General features: G+C 40.8%; 1 protein-coding gene across 6 annotated transcripts in view; it reads right to left on the bottom strand.

The window, feature by feature from the left end:
* Window positions 1-6143: 6143 nt before the first annotated feature.
* Window positions 6144-26634, bottom strand: part of LOC129721841 (thioester-containing protein 1 allele S3-like) — a 35108-nt gene continuing 14617 nt past the window's right edge. For 5 of the 6 annotated variants that reach the window (XM_055674892.1, XM_055674894.1, XM_055674896.1 and 2 more), the window contains exons 2-14: window positions 26203-26389; window positions 25770-26132; window positions 25382-25709; window positions 24984-25282; window positions 24791-24891; window positions 24473-24728; window positions 24240-24410; window positions 24140-24182; window positions 23670-24080; window positions 8158-8451; window positions 6837-8095; window positions 6615-6768; window positions 6144-6552 (exon numbers count right to left, since the gene is read on the bottom strand). In XM_055674892.1, coding sequence (XP_055530867.1) covers window positions 6464-6552; window positions 6615-6768; window positions 6837-8095; window positions 8158-8451; window positions 23670-24080; window positions 24140-24182; window positions 24240-24410; window positions 24473-24728; window positions 24791-24891; window positions 24984-25282; window positions 25382-25709; window positions 25770-26132; window positions 26203-26325 — 3891 coding nt within the window. In that variant the 5' untranslated portion in view covers window positions 26326-26389 and the 3' untranslated portion in view covers window positions 6144-6463. Of the gene's footprint in view, window positions 6553-6614; window positions 6769-6836; window positions 8096-8157; window positions 8452-23669; window positions 24081-24139; window positions 24183-24239; window positions 24411-24472; window positions 24729-24790; window positions 24892-24983; window positions 25283-25381; window positions 25710-25769; window positions 26133-26202; window positions 26601-26634 lie in introns of all 6 variants that reach the window. The other variant, XM_055674895.1, reaches the window with a different exon arrangement.

The following is a 26634-nucleotide window of genomic DNA, read 5'->3' as shown; positions in this document are numbered from 1 at the left end:
TCCAAATGCTTGGATAGTAGTGCAATTCCAAGCATCTGTTGAAGATAGAGCTCAACAACAGGTGAACCCTGTTGCTGAGCTTTTTTAAGACCATATTGAAGACCCCGTCAAACCCAGGAGCCTTCATGTTCTTAGTACTCATCAGCGCTGAGCAAACCTGTTCTGCTGTGATTTTATGTTCTTGAGGAACGGTACAGGGGAAGTTTTCGAGGTCGCGGACGCACTGCTCGACCTGGTCTTCCATTGGACTAGCCATGGTCGAGCCAAGCAAATGCGATGAAGCAATGTGATTGCCTACCGCATTTGCTCTCTCGACCGGTGCAACAAGAAGCCTCTCTCCGACCCTGAGGGGAGGAACCGGTTTGGGGTGCGATTTCAGCACTTTGGCTACTTTCCAGAATGGCCTGGAGCGGTCGTCCAAACTTTGGACTAAGCGTCCGAAATTTTCATTCCGGAGTGAGACCATCCTGGAAGCATTTTGCCTATTCAGATCGGTCACCTCGAGCCTAATGTCCAGATCCCTGGTCCTCTGGAACTGGCGTCTACGCACATTCCGCAATCTAATTAGCAGCCGGGTATGGGAATCAATAGCAAGGAACTTACCCCTCACAGGAACACGTCGCACACACGCCTCGTCGGCCACGTTTATGGCTCGTTGGAGACCCTCCAACGCCTGGTCGATGTTTTCCACGCTGTCGAGCGGCGGCGCCTCGTCGATGTTGTTGTCCACCATTCGAGCAAAGCGCTCCCAGTCGACATGATGGTAATCTTTCCGCAGACAGCTGACAGGAGCAACACCGATCCCCACCTCAGCAACGACAGGTTGGTGGTCTGAGCTCAGATCGTTGAGGGCCACTGGTTTGGAGAGCTCGATGTTGGCCAGGAAGAAGTCCAGGGTTGAAGGGTTTCCCGCTGGGGAGATGAAAGTCGGCTCATCCGGAAACTGCACCGTATAAAACCCATGCTGCGAGTGTTCGAAGAGTTGACGACCGTTCAGATTCTGCCGATAATTTCGCCAAGCCTCGTGCCGAGCATTTAGGTCTCCCCCAACGACGAAGCGGGAGTTGGTCCTGGTGATGGTTGCCAGGTCGTTCTTGAACTGCATTGCTGTACCGTTGCTGATACTACACTGGCGAGGACAGTAGACGACGATGAACCGGATGAACCCGGTAGCTGATTTGACCTCCACACTAAGGGCTTCGATGATGGCGGTGTGGATGTGCGGCAAGATGTTGTATTTCATCCCTTTTCTAACGATGATCGCTATACCACCCCCCCTGGAGTTGGTGCGATCGAGACGGATGATGTTGTGATCCGGCAGCCAAAAACTGTCGCCGGACTTTAGGTGGGTCTCTGTGAGTAGACCCACGTCGATGTTGTACTTGCGGAGAAAGTCAGCAAGCTCAATGTTTTTTGCTCTAATAGAGCAAGCGTTCCAGGTGACGATGGAGATGGGTTTAGGATCCATATTGGATAATAAATTTACCGAGCACATGGATTTGCTCGGGCTTGTTGCGACACGCACGAAGGGCATTGGTCATGCTGCTAAAAATTTCTAGCAGCTCATCCGCAGAGTACTTCTCGGACTCAGCGCTCGGTGGTGTTGTTGTGGGTGGACGCCAGTAGCCAGGGGGGGGAGGCGACCGTTGACCGGCTGACCCGCCGGATGGTAAGTGTGGAAGGTCAAGTTGCGTACGCGTACTTGGGTGCCCTGCTTGCTGGGATGAACGCAGAGGAGGAAAATCTTCCGCCCTGAAGACCGGTGGTTTGTCTTTCTTCCTGCTCGGCTGGTTGGTTGACGACGCCTGCTTGCGGATATGTTTGAAGCTCTCCCTTTTCGGGCACTGTCGATCAGAGCTCTGGTGATCACCGCCACAGTTAGCACACTTAAACTGTACCGCACCGGCACCGTCCACAGGGCAATCCGATGTAGAGTGGTCCTTGGCGCAAATGTTGCAACGCGGTTTGATGTTGCAGTTCCGGGTACCGTGACCGAAGTTGAGGCACCTCTGACACTGCGTAACGTCTCGGCGGCCTCCTCGATAGGGCTCCCAACGGATGATAATGGAGAACAAAGAGCGGATGGCTCGCAAAGCGCTCAGAGTAACTGTCCCTTTTGGGAAATGAACCAGAAAGAGGCAGTCCGGGTATTTCCTTTCATTTTCATTTCTGCGTTTGATCGGATAGACAGCAATTGGGGCCAATTTGTACCGATCCTTGATTTCGGCACCGATCAGCTTGGGGTCGAAACCTGGCAAGCCTCTGATGACCACCTTGAAAGGCTTTTCCCCAGGAATGTCGTGGGTGAAGAACTCAGATTTAGAATTTTTCAAAAACTTCGTGGCCTTCTCAAAATCCACCTTCGTGTGGAGCATAACCTTCGTACCGATGCCGCATAACTTATATTCAGCTGCTACGCCCAGCGATGCAAAGTCGCTAATGAGCTTGTTGAGAGGAACGTTTTTCACTACCAGCGGGGGAAGCTTCACTTTCACCGTATTGGGGCTGGCAGAATCCGGAACATCAGTCGAGCCGCCAAAATCTCCAACGTCGCTAGCGTTTGTCACCGTGTCGCAGTCAGCCACACTTTTCGAAGTGCAACTGCTTCCCCCTGGTTTCTTCTTTTTACTGCCTACTTCAGCAGCAGAGTTTTGTTTCGCAGGGCTCGAGCCTGCTCTTCTCTTTTTCTTTGACATCACACAGCGATGCAAGCGACGAACTGTCGCACAAAACGGAATAAAATTTTTAACTAACCCGGCTTTTCAGAAATAGAACTGTACTTCTCAACAGTCTGAGAGCGAATCATGAGCGGTTCCGGCTGAAACAGGCTCTTATATAGGCCAAATAGCATGTTTTCAATTGCAAGGTATATGATCCTGTCGACCGTGCTTGGGAAGCAAGCATATAACGACCAATCAGAGGTCGAATTTTTCGTTTTGACAAGGCTTGACTATTTTCAATAGTACAATAGTGTGAATAGTAAAATTACAATTATCTTATTTTGGAAAGAATCTTAGAAGATTTTGCAATCTATTGCTGCAAGAACGAAAGAAATCCATCGAATACTATACCAAATGATTTCACACGCGATGTTCATGCGGTGGAGGATAAAAATGCCTACCTACTACATCGACTTCATGCAATGGATTGGTTCAGATCGAATAATTCCGATATTAATTGGGACATATCGTTTATTTCACTGATAGTTGACTCGGGGGACACTCAATATTAGCTTGAAGAGAGTAAGAGTGAAACTGCTGTTGTATCATTTTCAACACTGGTGTCGATAGGCGTGAATTTTTTTTCATTTATGATGTACATTATCATCATAAATAAAAATATTATTATTTTTTATTTTTATATAATTCAGATTGTTTTTGGAAGCTTATGCTCGTATTAAAAACATTGAAAAACATAATATGGTGGAGGTCGAGCTTGCTAAGGCGACGTTGGAGGTTGTGTCAATAGTTCGGAAGCAATAGTCTACACAAAAGTGTGCTGCTGTGCTGATGAAATACAACAAACCGTGGAGAAAGAAAATCCCGTCTAACCATTGGCTCTTTTATGAAAAAACGTAACAGCATTTTATGCTAACTGTTTGATGACTTCGTAGTCACTATTTGGTCACTTTTCATTCGCTATAAAGTCACTATTTGGTCACTATTTTTGATATTCTGGTCAATAAAGTCACTACTATTGCATTGTTCGTGGTCCCCGTGGCTCTGTGGTTAGCGATGTCGGTCGGCTAGCTCTCCTACACGGTTGTGATATCGGGTTCGATTCCCGATCGAGTCGAGGATCTTTTCGAGCTGGAAATTTTCTCGACTCAGCACTGGGGCACGGTGTATCGTTGTACTTATCCTACACATACAAAATGTGCCAAAAACAATATCGATAACGAATTCTCTCAACTAATCTAGTTGATCGAGACCGCTATTAGCCCCAAGGCTAAGCGTGCGATATTGTTTTACTATTGCATTGTCTAACCGCTTCGAGCCCTGACCATACCATAAATTTTAAATTTTACGTGTAAAATTTTATTAGTGTGGGTTTACCTTAACACGCACAGACGAAACCACTAATGCAGCATCAATCATAATAACCCATGAGTCGAACTCTAACTGTAAAGCTTTCCCGCGTCGAAACGGATATTGTCCGGCACTTCGTGGATACCGGATACACCCGTTCTGCCATCTACAACATTTTTGCAATATTGGACAACAATCTGATCATCGAAAGAAAGCCCGGCTCCAGACGCCCGATCCGGCAAATCGCGCCGTGCCGGTGATAATGGACGACGAGACCTATCTCATACTGGATGGCAACGACTGGCAGTGCACTTCATATTTCTTTTCCCCCACGAAGGAATTGAGCTCCGAGATGAAGTTAATTTCACACACCAAGTTCCCCAAGAAGATGCTGCTGTGAGAAGGGGATGTCAAAGCCGTGTCTTATTTCGTTCCGGACTAGCCGTGAACGAGAAAATTTACCTGCCAAAAGTTACGTCGTTCATCAAGGACGTAAGGACCCGGTGTTCTGGTCGAATCTGGCGTCTACCCGCTACTTGAAGCAATGTGGTAACCCAAGTCGGCGAAACGTAAGATCTACTCCAACAATTTTCGTCGTGATAACTGAGGAGGAATTGATAAATAAAACCGAAGAATGAACTGCACGCATGTTTTAGTCCGCCATGGCGAATGTTCCGCTTAACCGCCGTAAGGCCGCACGCAATGGCGTAAATTTTTTTGTAAAAAAACTAATATTAGTTCCCATGGGAAATTTGAAATTTTGAATTTTTTTGGCTCTTTCACTCCATAACAAACACGCTCAGAGAGAAATGAGTGTTTGTATATGTAAGCTCTCTCTCTCCCTTCTTCTTTTGTTTATTTTTTGTTTTGTTTATGCATGCTCAGTCCTGTTCGAAATGGCGTCGAAACAAGGAGTATTCAAGAAGCAACACAAAGAGCAGAAACAAGAAGAGTATAAATCATGGTTAGAGCCTAAAGGCTTGGTTATCAATCAAAATTTATACCTAAACGAATGTTTTAACAAAATTTTGATTTAATTTCAATAAACCAATGGATGGTATCTATTTTTTTGATAAAATATCATCACATAATCGCCAAAAACACAAACGTTCTGGTTGTTCAGGAATCTATTTGTACTCCAAATACGCATCTCAACGGATCTAGCTCATTGTCATCCAATCGAACATTTCTTCAGGTTATTAGGTTCCTTCGGTGCAAAAATAACTGGAGATTTTCTTTAAGTTCATCCACCACAGCAGCAGAAAAAAGTTTCAAACTTTTTGTTGTCACCCGTTAAGCATAGGTAGGATGTTGTACGTAATCAACATCTGCGGATACCTTAGTAACCTACTTCGACAGTGTGCGGATAAGTTTCTTTACGGAAGCTGAAGGTCGACGAATAGGAGAGCGCCGGGATTTCCAATTCGGTCGATTTCTTGAGAGCAGATGAGCATATTTTGTTCATTTTTTCACTAATTACGTAAAAAAATTGGAGTTTAATCCGTACATTCTCCGCGAACATACGCATACCTTATGAGAATAATGGAATGAGAATAATCTACGCTCAAGATTGATTCGCCCCGACCAAATTTTTTCACTCCGTTTTAAGGTTTCATCCAGCAGTTTATTCTTGACAATATCCATCGTGCGTTATATCTCCGGACGACTTTCTAAGCAGAGCGGAGCACCACCCTAGAAGATTGGTCCCATTCCAATTCTGCATTACCTAACCGGTGGAACGTGCCTTCCATTTTACACTCAACATTTCTTGGAAATACGTTTCTTGCATTTTACATTCAACATTTCTTGGAAATACGTTTCTCGATCTAGCTCAAAGTAGCTTCGAACTCGAGGAATGCAAAAACAGTAACAAAATACAAAATAAAAAACTCCTAGCTCCTAATTCTTTATACAAATTTACTTAAAACGGCAGCACGTTGCAGCTGTCCACTACTGTAATGCCAGCTATCACGATTTACTTGTTTTTCGTTATATGTCATGGCTTGAAAACATTTATTTTGTAAAATTTTTCACAAAAACGAATAAATGTGATGCGAGGTGTTAAGACTTGTAAACCAGGGATCCAGAAAAAATGGAAAACAGAAATAAAAGTGTAAAAAATAACAATGCTTTTTTATTAAAACGATTTTTTTTCAGTCTAAAATAGCACATTTGTCGCTTCATTTTTGATATACCTATTATTTTAAAATCGTGAGCGCACATGTTACAGGTACGTTATCAATACAATAAACTCGTGCAACTCGCAAATAATGGTTACAACATACGTTGTGGAACGTTCTTACCTGCGATTCACAGTAAGAACTTCAACCGGATTGTATATTTCCACTCTAAGTCTCTGAAATAAATAACAAACCTAACTTAATATCTCGCGTGTTCCTGTTTTATTTTGGCATCCCGTCAGCTTGAAATAAACCCTAACAGGTCGTTGCAGTACACTTCTGGTCCAGACAAATGTCACACTTCTGCTCGATCGTACCCTCATACGATTTGACAGCCATACGCCCTAAAATTGTAATCAAATGTGAAAAGAAAACAAAGAAACCTAAATTTATTAGTTAAGCTAACCTGAATCACGTGTATCGGATACCACGACGTACGCCGGACGATGCATTGCAGCTTTGAATCTCCGGTACGAGGTGATCTGGAAGCAATTGTTCTCATAGCCCATACTGTCGTAAAAAACTACTACCGACGAGGCCCCGAAGCGAATGTCTGTTTGCTATGGATAAATGATTTTTTTATCTTCAGTGGTTAGTAACTTCAATCGATATAAAACTTGACACCTACCCTAATTTTACCAGCTGTAGAAAGATCTTTGATGCCTTCTTCGTCGGCAATGAACCCACTCGGAAAAAACACTTCGACGAATACCGGTTCGGTAGACGGGGTAGTGTCCCTTCCGGTATACCGGACGCAAACCTTCAAGTGTTGCTCGTAGTGGGTACTACTGTTGAGTACTGTCGCGTCTATCATGTAGTTACTTTTGGTTTTCTGAGCATCCAGACAGTATTGATAGATGAGCTGCAACACACATCTGCCAATTCCCTCGATTTGGACATCGAGCATACGAATGTTGCTCGGTATAGTCATTTCCGTTTTCTGCGCGTTATTCTGGTCCATATCGATCACCTTCATCCTACGATTGTGGTGACTCAGAACGACTCGAAGATCGTTTTTCTGCGGATTCTCATGTGCAGCCAGCTTGGTTAACGCTTCCAGGCCAACAAACGATTGCGCTCCTGCAGACGTATATTGTTGCTGCTGTAACCATCTCATAATCGACGTCGCTTGGATGAGTTTTTCGTTCAGAATAAATGATAACAGCGCATAACCGGTAGCTTCGATATCACTCGGAGGTCTACTATAGTAGTGGGAACCATTCACACTATCGAACATCGAGCTTCGGTATAGTTTATCGAAAAAGTCGTTACTTTTGTTATGCTTTCCCAGTGATACGGCATACGTTGTGATCGCTAAGTCATGCAGATCGTTGATGTTGTTCATTTTTTTCGCGAGATAGTTCATCATTTTTGCTGTGGTCAACCGGTGCTCAGCAGCAGCATCCTCATTCTCTAGAAACGCAGCCAACACATAAGCAGTGAGCGCATATTTACCCGTCAACAAATCACCCTTCATATCTGGGTTGTTGATTTTTCCAAACTCAACTGCTCGACCGTTCGACTTCTGTGCACTCGCCAACCACCGGAAAGCTGAAGATACCATTGCTTTGTCCACTTCGATAAATTTGCTAGCCTTGCTAAACCATTTCGCGGCAAAGGCTGTCAGCAGTGTGCTTCCTATGAGATCCGCAGAACCTGCATCACTGAACGATCCGTCTCTCTGTTTGAAGTCTTGTTGCTTCTGGTAACCATTCTCGAGGTAATAAATAACCAGCTGTCCAGTGTCATCTTTCAGCGTTCCCGTCTCTGTGAGATAATCCAGTACTGCAACATTGTAGGCAAAAATTAACATATTTTCCTCCCCGGAGCCAGCCGGTGGTCGGATGAGCGCTTCCATGTGCATAATCGGAGGCCCTAGTATGTCACCTGTACCAACGAGAAAATAGGTCCAATTTAAGGATATTACAATGAAACAAGTCGTAACTTACCATACAGCATCAGCTTCACGTTGGCCGAACCCTCGTCGATATTTCGCGGAATGTCGATATTGAGTTCATAGTTCAGTCTGCCGCGTCGATTCAACTCGATGAACTTCGCTTCCTTCTTTTCGACTAGATAACCTTCCGGAACGACCCGCACCACCTGTTCTGTCGAGTCTGAGGCAAGAATATTATTCGCTTCGATCCGAACCGTAATCTCACCCAGCGTCCGCGGTGTGATCATGAACGACACCGGTTTTTTCCCGTTGGGTGGTATAGCGATTATTTTAGTTTTGAAGGCATCTGCAACGAATTGTGAATTATATTTGTGGGTCAAAGTGATTTCAAACTTTTTTTGCGTTCATAACGCGAAGCAAAACTTCCAACTGCTTTTTTTATTTTAAAAACACATTTTACCTTTCAATGTGTTTCAATAGAAGTTTGACTTGTGGCCTGATCATTTCTATTTTCAGAATAAATATTTAAATTCGTCCTTTTGGATGGCTTACGAATCATTAATGATGGCATTAACAAGTTCCTATTTTAACAAGTCAATAATTATACTTTGTTATAAAATAACTAATGCTAACATATTTGATTAACCGCTGAAGAACTGTGTCAACAGAGGTTTTGTAATTTATTTTCTATAAGCAAACATAAACAATCTAATGAGTGAAGCTGTTTTATAAAATCGATAAAAATTGTCAAAACGAGGAAAAAAACAAAGACATTAAACTTAGGGAATATCCCTTTTTGGGAAAAAAGGGTAACGGAAATTTAATCTTTTGCATTTATTCAAAGGTATGTTTGAGCATGAGAAAAAAATTGTTTTGATAGCAGATAAAACAAAATGACGAGTTCGTCGCTAACACCTCAAATGACGTGCGCAATTCTTTCCGTTTTCACCTTTAACAATCATTCCGTAGGGGTTGCACACAGAGTCCAGACATATGTAGAGACGAGGAGGGAAACCTGATCACAAGCGAGCGCGAGATGGTCGACAGCTTTTCGATGAGCACCCCAATAGTGGAGCAACGGAAGAACAGTTAATCTTGGAGTTCCTACAAACGATAACAGTGTCCCCGTTCCCGATATCCAGGAAATCAAAGGCGTAATTGGGTCACTAAAGAACAATCGAGCCGCAGGTAAGAACAGACTACCGGCAGAGCTCTAACAACCAGGACTATGTTATCGCTATCAAATCCCATATATTTGCTGCGTACCCAACATCTCAATGGTCCGCAATTCTCTGACTGATATGAGAAAAGTCCAGCAAAAATTCCATTTAGCTTGTAATGGATCCAGGAATAACTATTCACTCTCACATTAGAAAGAGATAGCATGATGTCATCCTCTTATAACACGGCAAGGAGGCACTCCACTGTTTATTTTCCAGTATATTGAGAGACTACCGGAGGAAAGAATGGAAGGAGTTATACTCATCCAAGCGCCCCATCTATAAAAAGGACGATCGGCTACAATGCAGCAACTACCGTGGCATAACGTTGATCAACGTCGCCTACAAAGTCCTTTCTTAAATTCTGCTCTGCCTTCTTTCTCCTCTATATAAAGGATTTGTAGGGCAGCACCAATTAGGCTTCACACAATCTCACGATGCTACGGAAAAATTTTTACTCTCCGGCAGATCCTTTAGAAATGCTGAGCTGGGAGTACAAAGTGCCCATACATCACGTCTTCGTGGACTTCAAGGCACAGTATCATAAGTCGATAGAGACCAGCTATGGAGCAGCTAACAATGCATGACTACGGTTCTCCGGATAAACACTGGCTGCCTTGGATCGAGTGATGTGTTACGTGTGCGATCAGGGAAAGGATACTCTCGAATCACTTCGAAGCGCGCAGAGGGTTTAAATAACGTTGCACGTTGTTCATTGAGCGAGCATCGAAACGAGAAGCATGATTTTCAGCAGAAGTAGTCAACTCACAGGCTTCGTAGACCATCACGACGTTATTACGAGAAGCTTTGGGATGGCGGAGGCTACTAATAACACAAGTACGGAGATCCAACTACGTATTCAAGCTGGAAATCGAGCCTACTTTGGCCTTTAAAGGACGCTTCGATCCAAGAGCATACGGCGCCGCACGAAATATAGTGTTCAAATCCCCAAATATACCAGGACTAGAAATCTATAGACTAGAAACCGTGACGCTGCTCACGGAGGACAAACGCGCACTTGCCGAATTAGAACAGAAAGTGTTGCGGATAATATTTGGTGGAGTACAAACTGAAAGCAGAAAGTGGTGCAGGCGTATGAATCACGAGCGGCCGGGACTACTCGGAGAGATTCGTATTGTGCACCTGATGGTCGGGAGGCTGTGATGGGCCGGACCTGTCGCGAGAAAGTTGGTTGAAGCGGATCTACGAGTGTCGAGACGCCTAGGAAATTGGCGATGAGTAACCCAGGATCGATTCCACGAGCGGTAATGGCGGACAGTGCATACAGCTCATTTTGACGTCTTTCGTAGGTCGGGTAATTTTCAATCGCAGTAACGGAGTGGAAAATATAACAACATTGTAATGTAACATAGCAACTCCAATGGACGTTTTGTTATTTAAATCCCATCGTGCGCATGCGCGGAGCGAACTGTTTAGTAAATTTGCTATACTTTTTTTTTGTTTTTCACTCCGTAACTGCGATTGAAGATTGCCTGATCTACAGAAGTCGTCAAAATGGGCTGCGTGCACTGTCTGCCATTAACGCTCGTAGAAAGCTGAATTGAAAATGGCAAACAACTGTTTCGTTTCCTTTTTCTCATATTGTCGTCTAAGAATTTCTCCCCAAGTTCTGGTACTAAAGGTAGCAACCAGAAATTTCAACTTCGTTTCTATTCCTACGCCAGTACCATGAAAACGGTAAAGTCTGGTCGCGGCAGAGAAGGGAAAGGCAAAATCCTATTCATCCCGTGCCGGGCTCCAATTTCCGGTAGGCCGAATTCATCACCCCCAGTGCGAAGAAAATTGCTCTGATGCTGGAGTGTACCAATGTACGCTTCTTAACGCCTTAAACTCATTTGATTGCAAAGTAAACTTTTCTGCCACTCGCTAAACATTGCGGATAGTGGTAAAACTTTGTTTATCTACATTTAAACTCCATAGGCCATAACTGGTTCACGCCATAACTGGTACATTTTTCAAGTGTTGCTATAACTGGTACTACTTTCCTATGTGAATGGTTATTTCAAACTCGTTTTTCTCCATACCATGAAGTATGAGTAGGTAGTGCCCGTTCAAAATGCCAATTTTGTGAAATTTTTTTTTCGTTATTCGTTTTGTAGAATGACTGCGAACCATGGGTGCTGTATTTTTCTAATGCCAATAGTTCCTTACAGTAAATAGCACCCCGTTTCTTCATAGTAAACACACGAGTACTCAATTTTACTATTTCAGTTGATGTGGTAGTCCATAAAAAGACGGTTGGTTTTAGCGTACATAATTGTAAGACATTCCTGTATGACGATGGTTCCCACACAGACGGGAGATCCAAAATTTAGCGTTATGGCAGTGCGCGGTCCGCCGTGTTGGTTCGTTCGCTATGAGAGTCTGCTGGATATTTAAAATTGGGTTTTTGGGCAACGTTTTGGCGAATGGCAGGGAAAAATATCAAAATGATTTTGGGGCGTTTGAAAGTTACATTGATGTTTCACAATGTTAACACTGGCAAATTTGTTAATTTATCGTCATTGCCATTTATTGTAATTCCCGATGACGCGGGATGATTCTTTGTTTCTGATATTTTTTCGCACGCACTGCAAGCAAGTGAACAATACATAGTACAAGTAAACAAACGATTACACACACACGCTACCTGCACACGCAAAACTATTAGCAGCGGCCAAATGGCTCTAGAGCGAACGCGTCAGATCCGAACAGAATCACTAACATGTCCGGACATGCTCAGCAATGCTGTGCAGTGCGATCCACCGGTTTCCCCTCGTAGTTCATCAGCTGTGAAAAGCTACGATGGAATGAGGGTGTACTGTACAAACATTATACGAACATGTTTTTGCAATAGTCGCCATCCTCTTGCTGCAGTGGTCGGTTATACATTGAAAACTGAATTTTCTGCGCTAGCTTTCATACGTGAACACTGAGAGTTATACTTTCGGTGGCCGTGTCGTTGTGCACCCGAGCGAGCAATACAACAACAATAGTGGATCCCATTGGAAACTGACTTAAGTTGTAAGTATTCGAAGGTGGACGATTTCGTGGAACCCGCGATGTTTTCTATCACTGGAAATTCTTATTTGTTTGTTTTGGTTGATCACGGCAGTTTTCGATATTGTTCATTTTGTTTCGAGTGCTAATAGCTAATCTCTAACGAGAAAATGTGTTATTAGTTTGTCTTTTCGTATGTGTTTGCCAATCGACCATCGGAAATCATGGAAATCAGAAAAGTCTTCAGAATCTTAAGCTTCAGAAACGAACAAGAAAGCTGCAGTCAACTTTTCCGATGACGTTTCGCTATGATATCAATACTTCTTGCGCGTGAACTTAATTTATTTAGCACATTTTTCTAGAGTTGCTATCTTCATTGATTAGAAAACAGTATTCCGTTCAAGAACCAGTTCGCGAGAAACGCAACCCTCATTTTGTTCCCTTCATAGAGTAGACTAAACATGCTAATTTTCATGGAAATCGATTCAGTTTATATAAAGTTATAACAGTTTAACGTTTTTAGCAGTTTTTGGACATCAATTCTTTTTTTTTTTTTTATTCTCGCTTATTTTCTGTCGGTCTAGTTCCGCCACTGTTGTGGCCAATCACCGACGCCCAGGGAGGCGACTCCACACCCAGGACCCTAACTCACGACCCGTTTATTAACGGACCGGCGCCAACGGCTTTACTTCCTCATGCGATGGAAGGCGTGATCCCAGAGATTTTTCGCCTCAGAAAATCTCCCGGTGTCGGCTAGGATTGAATCTAGACCAGTTGGGTTGGTTGTGAGTGGATCACGCCACCTCACAACCATCGACACCTATGTCGGCGGTGGGATTCGAACCCAGGCGTCGAGCGTGGTTGGCGGAGACGTTACCAACCACACTAGGCCCCCGCAGACATCAATTCTTGACGTGCTTTTCTACCCCACTTACCCCTATTCAAAAAATTTGATGTTCTGCAAAACATTGTACTATTATATAGATAAACAAACCCTGAAAGTTTCAGTCCGATCGGATAACCCAGAAACAAGACCTAGTATTCGCGGTATTCGCGACTGGTTCCTAAGAAGTTTGGCTGATTGACTGGAACGTTATTTCGCTATTCAGCGGTTTAACCCGAAACAGACAAGAAAATGTTATTTCAACTCTGGATGTCTACCACGTCTAGAATTGCTTCCAGTCTGAAATCCTGAGGGGTCACCCTCCAAACTTTTCTTCAGCGGTGACTCTAGAAAATGATGTTTTCAACTGGCTCTGATATTTTTTTAGAAAAAATTGGGTTTTCTAATGTTAAATCCAAAAAATATGTCTAGTTATTAATTTTTCCTTGAAATCTAATCCTTTTATATTTCTTGCAGGTTCCCTAGGGCCTGAAATATGAGGAAAATAATGTTTGTTTGTGGCCAATTTATTTTGCTGCAAAAGTTTTTGTCCTATGGAAAGGGAATTTTTTAAGCACAATCTGACATCAAAAGTGAGTATCAAACCTAATGATATCACTAACTTATTACCATGAAACGATGGGAAATTTTATGGCGAAAAACTTTGCCAAAGATTATATAGCTCAAGAAGAACGTGATTTCAAGTTACTCGTGATTTACTTCGGAATATAAAATTGCATTTTTATGTTTCTCAATACTCGAATGTTTATTTGCCTTTTCAGATAGTATTATAAATTTAACTAAACTAAATTGAGAAGGAATGAGAAACAAAAAGAATTATAGTACTTAGGATTGAATAAAGAAAATCGATAAATTAAACAATATGAAGATGCTACCCACAACTGAAGTCTTTGAGGAATTTTTTCGATTTTTGCGGTTAATTTCACAACCATTACCATAAATGTTTTTCTTGGTCAGCCTTCATCCAAATTCATCCTGCTACTCCAAGAGCACGTTTAGAGCGTCCTTCCCGGGACGTCTCGAAATGGAATTTCTCAGGAAATTTTATTTACCCGGGATTCCCGAATCTCGGCAACATTTTATTTCAGCAGCGGGATCCCGGATATTTGAAATATTTTCTACAATGAAATTTTTGGAAAAATTGATTGAAAATCGCAGACCTGTGACAGACTTCTGTTCAGGGCCGGTGTCACACTTTTTCCCCGAGTGGGTAATATGGAATCGGGGAGGAAAATAGATGCGACAACGCCTTTATACAAATGCATTACTCGCGATCAGAGTTTCCAGTTCTACGAATTTTGTTTAGAGAATTTCTTACCATCACTCACGCATCTACACGTATATTTTAAATTTTGAACGTGGAAAATATTAGAATATTTTGACGTGGGACTACGTCTTTGTTTTCTATACTGGGATGCATTCTGTAAAATTGGAAATGAAACTGGCAAAAGTTGCGTCAGATTTCAAACGTTAATAACAGCATAACCACATGATGGATAACAATAACCAATATGTTGTTGGATAAATAAAATGTATAACAATTTTGTAATATGATAGCTATCAGTCTAATTTCATTGCTAAGCGGTAAAATTGATAAAAAGTTTCGATGACAAATTTACTCGAACAATGAACCAATTACATGCGAGCATTCCTAGCACAGACGACGTGAATGGACACCATCCGTTCCCTGTGACATTCTCTGTATCAATATCGTAAAAAAAATTGACAGAACCTCCCCGTCCCAATAGGTCAATTTATTTTTGCTTTCATGAACCTACACTAATTCGATGTCTCGAAGGTAAAAGTTCTTCGAAAAGTTTGAAACAATCCCCATTCTTGAACAATTCTTAAACCTGCTTTCAGAACGTAATAAAAACTAATGTCTTGAAAGAAAACATGCTGGTAAAAGCAACAGTACCAGTGGAGCAGAGCGCCGCAAGTCTCTCGTCGTCTAAGATTGCAGCGGTACTCTTCTATTCACACATTTCAGAGATACACTTCGATTCGTACTGCAGTGGTACTATTCGTTTTCCAGTGGTACACTTCTGTTCGTACATTTCTATTCGTGTGCAATCTAGGAAAAACTGTAATGCTGCTGCTTATGGTGATCAAAAGTTTATCTCATAAATATGACTACCGTAAATTACTCAACAAGAATTGTACATTTTTGCAACAGTCATATGTTATATTTATTTAATTTTATCTTCGACATTCACTAAATAATCGTGACCGGATAGTAACGAAAGAGTGAATTCCCAAAAAAGCAAATTTATAAAAGAGTAAGAGTCGGCAAATACTTGTGAATTTTTGGTCCATTTACTAAGATACATTTAGGATCTTTTATTGCATTTCAAAATTGTTAGATAATACATAATTATTTTAAACTTCACCATAATAACCGTATATTATCTGTCTTCGTATTACACCGAATGTAATTGTAGTTAAATGAAAAAATTGTTAAGCAAAAAACTTAAATAGAATTGTTGGTTGCTACGATTTTTTGCTGGAAGTTGTTGATAATTTTGTTTCACATATCTTCTGATGTTTGCCAATTAATGAACTTTTGTAAGGGCTTCCATATTATTTTAAAAGAAAGATCCATTATAAATTTGATTTAATCAGGCTTAAATAAGACAAAACCATTCATTATGATAACATAAGTATTATTGGATTTGGTTTTTGAGGATATAGAGTTAATTTTGACTATGACGCATTACAAAACATTCTTTGTGCTTCTTCATCAAGAGCGATATGCTTGCGCCTAGTCAAATACATGTTGTTTGCACACAAAAAAAAATACTACAGGCATGATATCGCCAAATATAAATGATATTCTTTCGATTTTTGTTAAATACACTAAGGTCTTTTTTGACGTGAGGGACGCGTTCCAAATTTGTATGGACCCGCGTGAAAACCGACTTTTTGAGTTGCAAATATAACGCAGAAAATCGTCCTAGTATGTTTGAACCTCTTTCAAATATGATAGTGTTCAATCTAAAGACCAAAATGCAATATTTTAAATTTTGAGTATTTACACCAAAAATTGTAAATTTTTTCGAAAACTGATCACTCGTGGCCTAAAACGGAAAATGCGATTGAAATAAGGTTAATATCTTATACCGTTTTCGAGTAATGGAGGAAAGCAATCCGCGTAAAAAAAGACCTTACTGTATATTTCTGAAAATAGTTTTCCAGTGAAGGCTGAAAATTAAAATACGTAAGTCACTGAACACATTGATTCTGTCTGCGGACTCTGTATATATTATGTATTAAAAAGTCCCCTAATTACAGTGTTTAGTCCCACGTCACCATTTTATACAATCCTAGGGCTGTATACCTTATAGTATTTTTTCCCGAAAATCTCGAGTGGATAAGTACCCACAGATTTTCGACGTAGGACTACGACTTTGTTTTCTATACTAGATTACACTTTGTGAAAATGAAAATGAAACTGGCAAATGTTGCGTCAGATTTCAAACGGTTATAGCAAGCGAACGATTTAATGCATCTTAGTCGTTTATATGTCGGTGGATAGATAAAATATGTAACAATTTTTTGATATTATGTTCAACATTGTTGCTTTACTGCTTAATGGTGGAAAAAGGTGAAAAGTTCCAAGGTCAAGCTTTCCCATTCATTTCCCTTGTTCTTGGCTTGCTTCCCAAGCACAGATAACAATAACATGGACGAAATATATTCCACTGCCTACATATTTTGTCTCAACAAAGTGTTTTGGTTTGTTTGTCTTTGTCTAAGCTGCGTGGCCACGTCTTAATGGTAAAAATCTACGCTGAACTCGATACAAAAGACTGCGTGTGGAAAATTCAGCTTCAGTTTAGTTTGTTCCACAATAGCGAGTGTGGTGCAGCTGTTAAAGCTTCGCGACATTGAGAAACGAGAGCTGCATACGAGTCAACTTCCAGGCACCGCGGAGCATGTTACCTTTATTCTGTACACGGCAGCAACAATAACCATTACGCTGCAGGATATTTTGCTGATACAGCTGCTGGAGGGCACAGCTGAGAGCAAATTTTATGCGCGGCCAACAAAATATTCGATGCTACCGGTGGTGGTGTGATCATCAGCATTCTGTAGCTACATTTCGAGCTGAAGATTATGAAATCGGTTCTTTTCAGAACTATAAGATGATGAAGATAAGAGTTATGAGAATTTTCACAACTACTACTAGTGTGAAATGCTCATCTATTTCTAAATAATCATTTTTACAATAATGACTAGGACACACCAAAGATAAACGGTAGTGTTACCTATCAATAGTTTATCACAACAAGACATAACCCTCATTTCAAGAATTTACACTGCTAAATTGAGTGATTTTCCGGTTTAATTGTTTGTTTGTGTTCACTCGAACACCGTTATCAGTCAAATATTAGAAACGAAAATTAGTTAATCTAAGAACCAGAGTGATTTGCGCATCGGGAAAGCAAAAACTTTCTTTTGATGCTTATAAAAATCACTCAGTAGTATTGAAGATGTTTTGGTTTGTTTCTCTTTCTTTCTATAAGCTACGTGGCCACGCCTTAATGGTAAAATTCTACGCTGAACTCGATACCAAAGATTGCGTGTGGAAAATTCAGCTTCAGTTCAGTTTGTTACACATAAGCGAGAGCAGTGCAGCTGGTAAAGGTACGCGATATGAGAAACGAGAGCTGCATACGAGTCAACTTCCAGGCACTGCGGAACATGTTACACCTTTATTCTGCATACGGCAGCAACAGTTACCATCATTCGATGCAGGATATTTTGCTGGCACAGCTACTGAAGGGCACAGCGGAGAGCAAATTTTATGCGCGGCCAACGAAATATTCATGGTGCGATTATCAGCGTTCTGTAGCACGAATTTCTAACTGAATATTATGGAATCGGTTCTTTTCAGAACTATAGATGCTTGAAGATAAGAGTTATGAGAATTTTCGCAACTACTACTAGTGTAAAATTTTCATGTATTCATGCATCGTTAGTTTTAAAAAAACGACTATCAAAAATAAACGGTAGTGTTACCTATGAACAGTTTAGCGCAGCATTGAATAATATTTAGTTTAGCATATATTATAAATTTAGTCCTACGTCACCATTTCATACAACCCCTAGGGCTGTATACCTTGTAGTATTTCCGAGTGGGCCCACCTATCATATTCTTTGATTCGTAATCTTGTATAACAAACCCGGCCCTAAACAGTATGAATCATCTCTTTACTCTTCGTCCATAAATATTCTCCGTAGCAGCGTTGCCAACCCTCCAGTTTTTACTGGATATCTCCAGTTTTTTGAAGATCGTCAGCGGAACAGCTGAAGGTTGAATATTTCCAGTTTTTTGAAAATTGTTCCAGTTTTATCCAGTTTTCTGTTCATCAACACATTTTTTGAACTCATTCCCATTACATGTATGGTCTTTTCAGTATTTTGTGCATTCATGCGCCTCGGTTGTAAGATTTTATTCGAAATCTACTCAATTTCAAGTACGCCAGTGACTATAAACTCCACGTGTAAACAATTTTCTTTCAGCCTTTTTGGTTACATGCAAAATGCTGCACCGTAGCATTTTTGAACCACCACCGCCGACATAGGTGTCGATGGTTGTGAGGTGGCGTGATCCACTCACAACCAACCCAACTGGTCTAGATTCAATCCTAGCCGACACCGGGAGATTTTCTGAGGCGAAAAATCTCTGGGATCACGCCTTCCATCGCATGAGGAAGTAAAGCCGTTGGCGCCGGTCCGTTAATAAACGGGTCGTGAGTTAGGGACCTGGGTGTAGAGTCGCCTTCCTGGGCGTCGGTAATTGGCCACAACAGTGGCGGAACTAGACCGACGGAAAATAAGCGAGAAAAAAAAAATGTAGTCCGGTCTGTCAGTCTGTTTGATCCATATAGGCTCGAAACTACCGAACCGATCGACGTGAAAATTTGTATGTAGGGGTTTTTGGTCTCGATAAAGGTTCCTATGATAGTTTGAGACACCTCCCACTTCTGGAAAGGAGGGGTCCAATACAAATGAAACATACATTTCTGCACAACTCAAGAACAAACCAAGCAAATGAAACCGAATTTGGCATGTGGATGTTTTAAAGGGTAATAAATATGTCCATAATGGTTCGACGCCCCTCCCTCTTATGGAAGCACATGTGTCTGCACAAATTTCTGCACATCTCGCGAACTAATCAACTAAATGGAACCATATTTGGCAGGTGAATGTTTTTAGTGGTAACAAATGATACACAGCTGCTGAAATCGACCACAGACCCTATTTTGGATTCTAGGTTGGCGACTTCCGGTTCCTGGGAAACAGCGGAAAATGATCGAATTACACCCAATATGGGTGTTTCTTCAACCAGAATGACGCTCAGAGGCCAGCAATTTTTTTAAATACCATTTTGAAATCCAAAATGGCGACTTCCGGTTCGTGCAAAACAGCCTAAAATAACCAAATACCATCCAATATGAGTATCTCTGGAACCAGAATGATGCAATGAGCTAACAATTGACCTCAGGCACCGTTTTGAATCGCTAAATGGCAACTTATAGGAAACAGCCGAAAATGACCAAATAATACTCAACATGGATATTTCCGTAATCGAGATGATGCATAGAAACCAAACATTGACCCTGGACACCATTTTGAATTTAAAGACGACCACTGTTAGTTTCTGGAAAACAACTAAAATAACTGAATACCTCCCAATATGGGTATTTCCGGTGTCAGATTGATGCCAGAAAATCTGCTGAAAATGATCGAATACCACCCAATATGAATATATTCAGAATTAGGGCGCCAAAAGCCAAAAGTCGAGGATATTGTCATTTCGATAAAACCAATCATTTTAAACGATTTGTTATTTGACTTTGATCATATCCTATGGCCGATTCGTCGTGTATTTGCAGACTTTAAACACATCGCGAGGATTCAATTAATTTGAAACGTTCAAATAGTACAAAACCACATTTAAATTATGTTGAGACTACATATATCAATCAAATCAGGTATAGTTTTAAATAGCCTTTGAATTTCTTTTCTTTCCATAACTTTTGAGCCACATATCAAACTGTTATGAAGTTTGTTATTTGTAAGTTTGAGAGATGACTCGTTCGTATGACACTAGTTATGTTCAAATTAGTCATGTAATCTTTGAAATAATAGACTTTCGTTGTTTTATTAACAATTTAATACATAACGATGGCTTAAGTTCAATTATAACCAAATGAAATGGGAACGTATAGGGCAGCCAAACTTTGAAACCACGTGTTCAATCATAATTCATCAGTTAACCCTTAACTAGCCCGCTCATCTGATATTAATATTGATCAAATCGGTTGTGTAGTTTCTGAGTTAATGAAGTTTCGTGATTTTCACATTTCGGTACTTTACAGACGAAGTTACAGTCCGATTACAGTAAAATTCAATAGGGTGTTACGAGGCAGCTAGACTTATTAGTTGACACTAATTTTGTAGAAATCGGGTCAGCCATCACTGAGAAAAGTGAGTGAGTTCAAGTAGTCTTCGGAATATGTTCCTTTTCATAGCTGGATTTCACATTTTTAAACATAACAGGAAAAGTAATAGTTTGATTGCAAAACAAATCAATAGGGTCTTATGGGGCAACTAGACCTTCCATTTGACACTGATTTTATGAAAATCGGTTCAGCCATCTCTGAGAAACATGAGTGAGATTAAGTAGTCTTCAAAACACGTTTCTTGTTATAACTTTCGAACCACAAGTTCAATCTTTATGAAATGCAAAAGTTAAGGGTATTTCAGGTAGCCCGTTCATTTCAAATCATTTTTGTTCAAATCGGTTGTGTAGTTTTCGAGATAATGATGTTTCATGATTTTTACATTTTGAACCATTACCTTTAAACTAAAAATCCGATTACAATGAAATTTAATAGGGTCTTATGGGACAACGAGACCTTTCATTTGCAATTAATTTCATGAAAATCGGTCCAGCCATCTCTGAGAAAAGTTAGTGAGAATAAAAATCTGCACATACACACACACACATACACACACACACACACACACACACACACACACACACACACATACATACAGAAAATGCTCAGCTCGTCGAGCTGAGTCGAGTGATATATGCCATTCGGCCCTTTGGAGCACTTTTATACTTTCGGTTTTTTCAAGTGATTGCTATACCTTTCTAGGAGAAAGGCAAAAAGGTTGGCATCGCTGCTCCGTAGTGTACTGAAATGTATGGAAAAATTTGATCTTTTAAGTTTATTTTGGTATTCACACAAACAAGTCCAACAGGGCTTCGGCAAATGGAGCCTCAAAGCGGTCAGAGCTTAAATCCTTTGGTCGATAAAAGAAATGCAAAAATTTATTTGACGCCATACGCCGTGGAAACGTATAGAGTGTCGAGATATCGTGTCGACTTTTATAAGCCTAAGAAAATTTTCAAGCTGGAAGAGTCTCCCAGTCCCAAGTCTTAATTTTTTTTTTTTGAATATTTCTTGGGGATAACACCGGATCTCAACGTTTCAATCCAAATTGAGCAATTTGCCGGTTTTTATTTCTTAGCAAATTTTCGTATTTCCCGGGTTCCCGGGATTTCCTGGCAAACCAAATTTTTATTTCCCGAATGCCGAGAAACTAAAAACTTTCGGAAAATGGACCCTCTAGGCACGTTCTGCAGAATCATTGATATCTGTAGAGCTATCACATTTCGATTTGGCATCAAGATAATTATTTATTTTTGTCCAGGCCTTGGATACAGCTTGATAGCAGTTTTTTGAACGAGGAAGATCCCAAGGCTGGCCAAGAAAAAGAATCATTGTGTCAAACAAACATGAGCTAATGGTAGAAGAAAACCGCAAAAATCCAAATAATTTCTCAAAGGCCTCACTTGTCAATTTATCAATTTCTCTGCTTCCCATTTCTTCTTAATTGAGTTTAGTTGAATTTATAATACTAACTGATATGGCAAAACAACATATGAGTGTTGGAAGAAATAAAAATGCAACCCTATATTCCAAAGTAAATCACGAATAAATTAACCCTTTTCCCGTATAGAGAGAAATCAGTTTTTACGTTAAAAAATGAAACATTCAAACTCTTATGACTTAGCAACCGCATGCATAATTGTCACAAACTATATTGTATATTGAAGATCAATCTGTTCTCTAACTGCTTAGAATAATTTCATCGTTAGAAATTTCAAGTATAATTGTTAAACTGTTATCAAAGTTTATATGTCACGTGATGCCATATGGCATAACCCGCGGGGAATGGGCTAAAATCACGTTCTTCCAGGGCAATATAGTCTTTGGCAAAAAGTTTCGCCATAAAATTTCCCATTCTTTAGTGGCATTAAGTTGGTGATAGCATTTGGTTTGACATTCCTTTTAAATGATTGAATGTTAAAATGTGTGAAAAATTCCCTTTCCAAAGGACAAAACAATTTGCAGCAAAATAAATTGCCCACAAACAAACCGAAACAATTTTCTTCCTCATAGGTTTGGACCCTGTGGAAAATTAAATAGCTAGACAAACTTGTTGAATTTAACATAAGAAAACCCAATTTTTTTTTTTTTTTTTTAAACTGATCGGGCCATCTTTTCTTAGAGTTGCCGCCGGAGAAAAGATTGTTATTTACTCCATTTCCTACCATTTGGAAGGCGAGCACCCAACAATCCAGACTTGAGGCAATTCTGGGACGCCCTACTAAACTAAACTAAACTTACATGATTTTCTCTACTAAGCGGCATCTATTGGTGTTCATAAAATTATTGCCAAATAATCAATGAATTTCAAGTTAACCCGAGAAATGTTCAATGTGTCAAATGATGCCATATGGCACCATTGAGTTGATTCACGTGCTCTAAAACTCATTGTTTGGTTAAGTGGAAACCACAGCTCGATATGACTTAATATTAATCTGTTTTAGAGTTTGATTGAAGCAGAAGATGATTATCACGTTGATATCGCGGCCTCCAGGGGCGGACGAAGAGTAATTTGAGCTGCAGGCGTAAATTAATTTGGCGCCACCCCTGCTCATCATTATTAAGTTTATGTTATGAGCATTTTTGAAGAAGTAGGCACTGCCAGGCAGTCCTTGAAAAGTTGATAACCTGCCGAACATTCAAATTATTATTATCATTCTAGTTTTTTTTTTTTTTAATTTTTCGCTCACTCATTTGGCGACCGCCTGTTTCGTCTTCATATTAATCCGCGCCTGGCGGCCTCAACTTATTCCTACACGATTGAGCAGGAACTTTGCATGGGGGCTTTACGAAGACGACATTAGACGAAGTAAATATTTGTCAATTTTTTTCAGCAAATATGATAGCAAATACTTTCTAATAAATAGATTGAGCAAATATTTTGATATTACACCGGAAAACAGATACCGACCGTCATTTCAAGCCTCGTGTAATACCCACTTTAGACATACATTCGGAACAAACTTACCGTCGTCTGATTTTCTCTCGAGTATTTCGAACTCGTTGTTTTTACTGTAAAGCGTCACATCCGTCACCAGTGTGTTATCCAGGTAGTTATAAACCATCGCGTAAAAGTGTATCGGCGTATTTCGCTTGACCGAGTACGGTAGATCTGCAACGACATAGAAAAGTTTCCGCACGCTAATCATCTGCGGTTCACTCATGAACCCTAGGCCTAGAGTAGGGCTCAGTGCAAAACCCGATAGTAACCACGGGGCAACCTTATCCGGCAGCTGGTCCATCGAGTTCAACATTTTGCTTTCACCATTCATTGGGAAAGCTTTCCAAAGACTAGTCTCGTGTAGTTTACTTTTTGCAAACAACTTCGACTTGAGAACCGGAGTGTGAAGTGTATTGATTCGTGTCGCATTCGTTCTGCCTAAATGGAAAAAAATGTTGAGTATTAAAAATGGAACTAAAATCGTACTTTCAACTCACTCATTTTTACATCAGTTGTGGTGCTTATGAAAAAGTCCATCATCTGTCGCGAGAAAGAGAACAAGTTATAAAATAAACAAGAATGAAATGTCGACCGTACCTTCAAAAGGTCAAGAACGTTACGCCGCGTGAAATCATGACTTTCGGGGCCCACCAGGAATGCATTCTGATCGATTGCCCCCAGTGCTATGTACGAATCGTTGGAGGCTTCCACTTCGACTACAACGTCCTGACCTGGCAGAAGGTCTGAACGATCCAAGCGAAGATCGAACTGAAATAAAATTCGTGGTATAAACAGGTGGAAAAAAATTTGGAGGGCTTTCGAATACCTACATCGTTGCTGAAAGTGTCAAAAATTAGATCGATTTCATCGAATATCAGTGAATCATTGCCGATGTGGTAGATCAGCAGGGTGGCTTTGGGTGACATTTCCGGCATCAAAGTGAGCTGAAGCTCGGAACTGGGTTTGTTCTCTACCGGAATCGTACCGGAAGTGATCATAGTATTTTTCGCGCCCACCACATAGGAAAATTGATTCATATTTTCCGAGCAGCAAACATCCAGCGTAACTTTTCTACCTGGACTGATTCTGATAAAAGGTGATGGAAAGAAATATTCGTTTGTGTTGTTTTCTTCCTGTTCAAAACTTACTTTGTGCCTGGTTGCATTGTTGCCCGAATAAATTGCTTATCTTGCGAATTGGCAATCTCGCTACTGCCAACGATTCCGTAGTCAACTGAGGCGTAGTTTACCTTCCAGGATTAGAACATGGAATGAATTAAAGCACAATTGAACTGAAATCTATGCTAAATTAAAGCGAGCCAATGAAATTCATGTTACGTACCATGATAAACATCCGTATTGCGTTTAGTGGAGGCCTCAGGATGAAAGAAGCTACCCCATACTTGTCGAATCGCTCATCGAAACGCTCCACCAACTCGGCTTCGTTCAGCGAGCCGAGTCCTTCGTAGCTCACCGTTATCTCAGCATATAGGCCATTTGGAACCGGTTTTCCGTAGTGATCTATTAGTAAAATTTCCACCGGAAATGGCACGTGCGGCGAGAACTGTGGCATGAGTTTTGCTGTTATCTTATAAGGATGCATAAACACTGGTATAGTTTGCTCCTGTTTAACTGTGTGATCTTGAAGAAAAATAACCGAGAAAGCGATACCAAACTCATTAGCTCAATTCATAAAATTCATTGCAATTTGAGGAAAACGTCCTCTGAAACAAAACTCACTAGTGTTAGTTTCGGTAACTTGAGCCTTCACTAGCACATTTTTAAATCCGTGACTTCTATTTTCAATTTTAAGTTCATCACGCAGATCGAACTGCGCGACTGCTATTCCGGCTGTGGACATCACTTTGGAATATTCCGGTGTTCCACCCGGTTTATCTAGGTACAAATCCACTCGTGCAGTTCCCTCGACCTGCATGCCGAATGCGTCTACCGCTTCCACGGCTATTCGAATCTTTCTCTTCGGTATCAAAAGGATTTCCGGTGGAAACACTCGGACGAAAAATCGTGGCAATTCGTACTCCTCTACGAGCACGATTTTCTCAACGGACTAAAAAATATAAAAGCATAATATTATTGTAGAATAAAGGGGGAATAAAAGTTCGACTACCTTTTCCGGCGTCATCACAGAGAAAGTCCAGTTGCCATTCACCGGCAGCGCGGGTAATTGTACCTCAGAATCGAACACTCCATTTTTCAACCTGGCATAGGGCCACTGTCGAAATATTCTGCCAATAGCGTCGAGGAGTTTTATTTTCACCGTTCTGATGCTGGTCACAGGTTTGGAGTCTCCGTCGATAACAACGACGCGGAAGCGTATTTTATCCCCCGGCCTGTAGACAGGCTTATCGGTTTGAACCAAGGCGTGGATCTCCATTGGATCGTACCTTAGATCTATCACATCTTGGAAGTTGAGACCACTTTCTACGCTTCTCATCGAAAGCTTATACGTACCCCAGGGAATATCTCCTACCTGAAATGTAACAAATTGGATTGTAATCACACAAACAAACGATTGGACAAACGATTTGTACATCATTTACCTGAAAGGAAGTTGTATTCTCCGTTCTGCTTTTTACCACGACGTCTGTGCTTTCTCTGAGTAGAGTCTCATCTCCATTTGTACCTTCTAACGTCATATCGAGCCGAACGCTGTGTGGTAGCATGTTACTAACCACAACCGTATACGGTTGCTTCAACCGAATTGATTTTGGCCCTATAACCGACAAGCTGCAATAATTGCGATTGTTGTAAATTGTATGATCAGTCTCAAAGCCAACACCAGCCAGGCCGATGAAATGATTAGTTGTCGTTCTAAAGTTATTTCAATTACAAAATTTATCAATCAATCAACTATAAGCATCTCCTACACCACGAAGTTGCACCTATTCCGAATTTATTGCTTACTGTTTTCCTATCCCATCCATTAGGGAAAAGGTACCTAAAAGTACCATTAGCAGATATTAATGCAACCA

Source organism: Wyeomyia smithii, chromosome 2 (genome assembly GCF_029784165.1).
Source record: "Wyeomyia smithii strain HCP4-BCI-WySm-NY-G18 chromosome 2, ASM2978416v1, whole genome shotgun sequence".
Taxonomy (NCBI): Eukaryota; Metazoa; Arthropoda; class Insecta; order Diptera; family Culicidae; genus Wyeomyia; species Wyeomyia smithii.
This window is presented reverse-complemented; position numbering and strand designations above follow the sequence as displayed.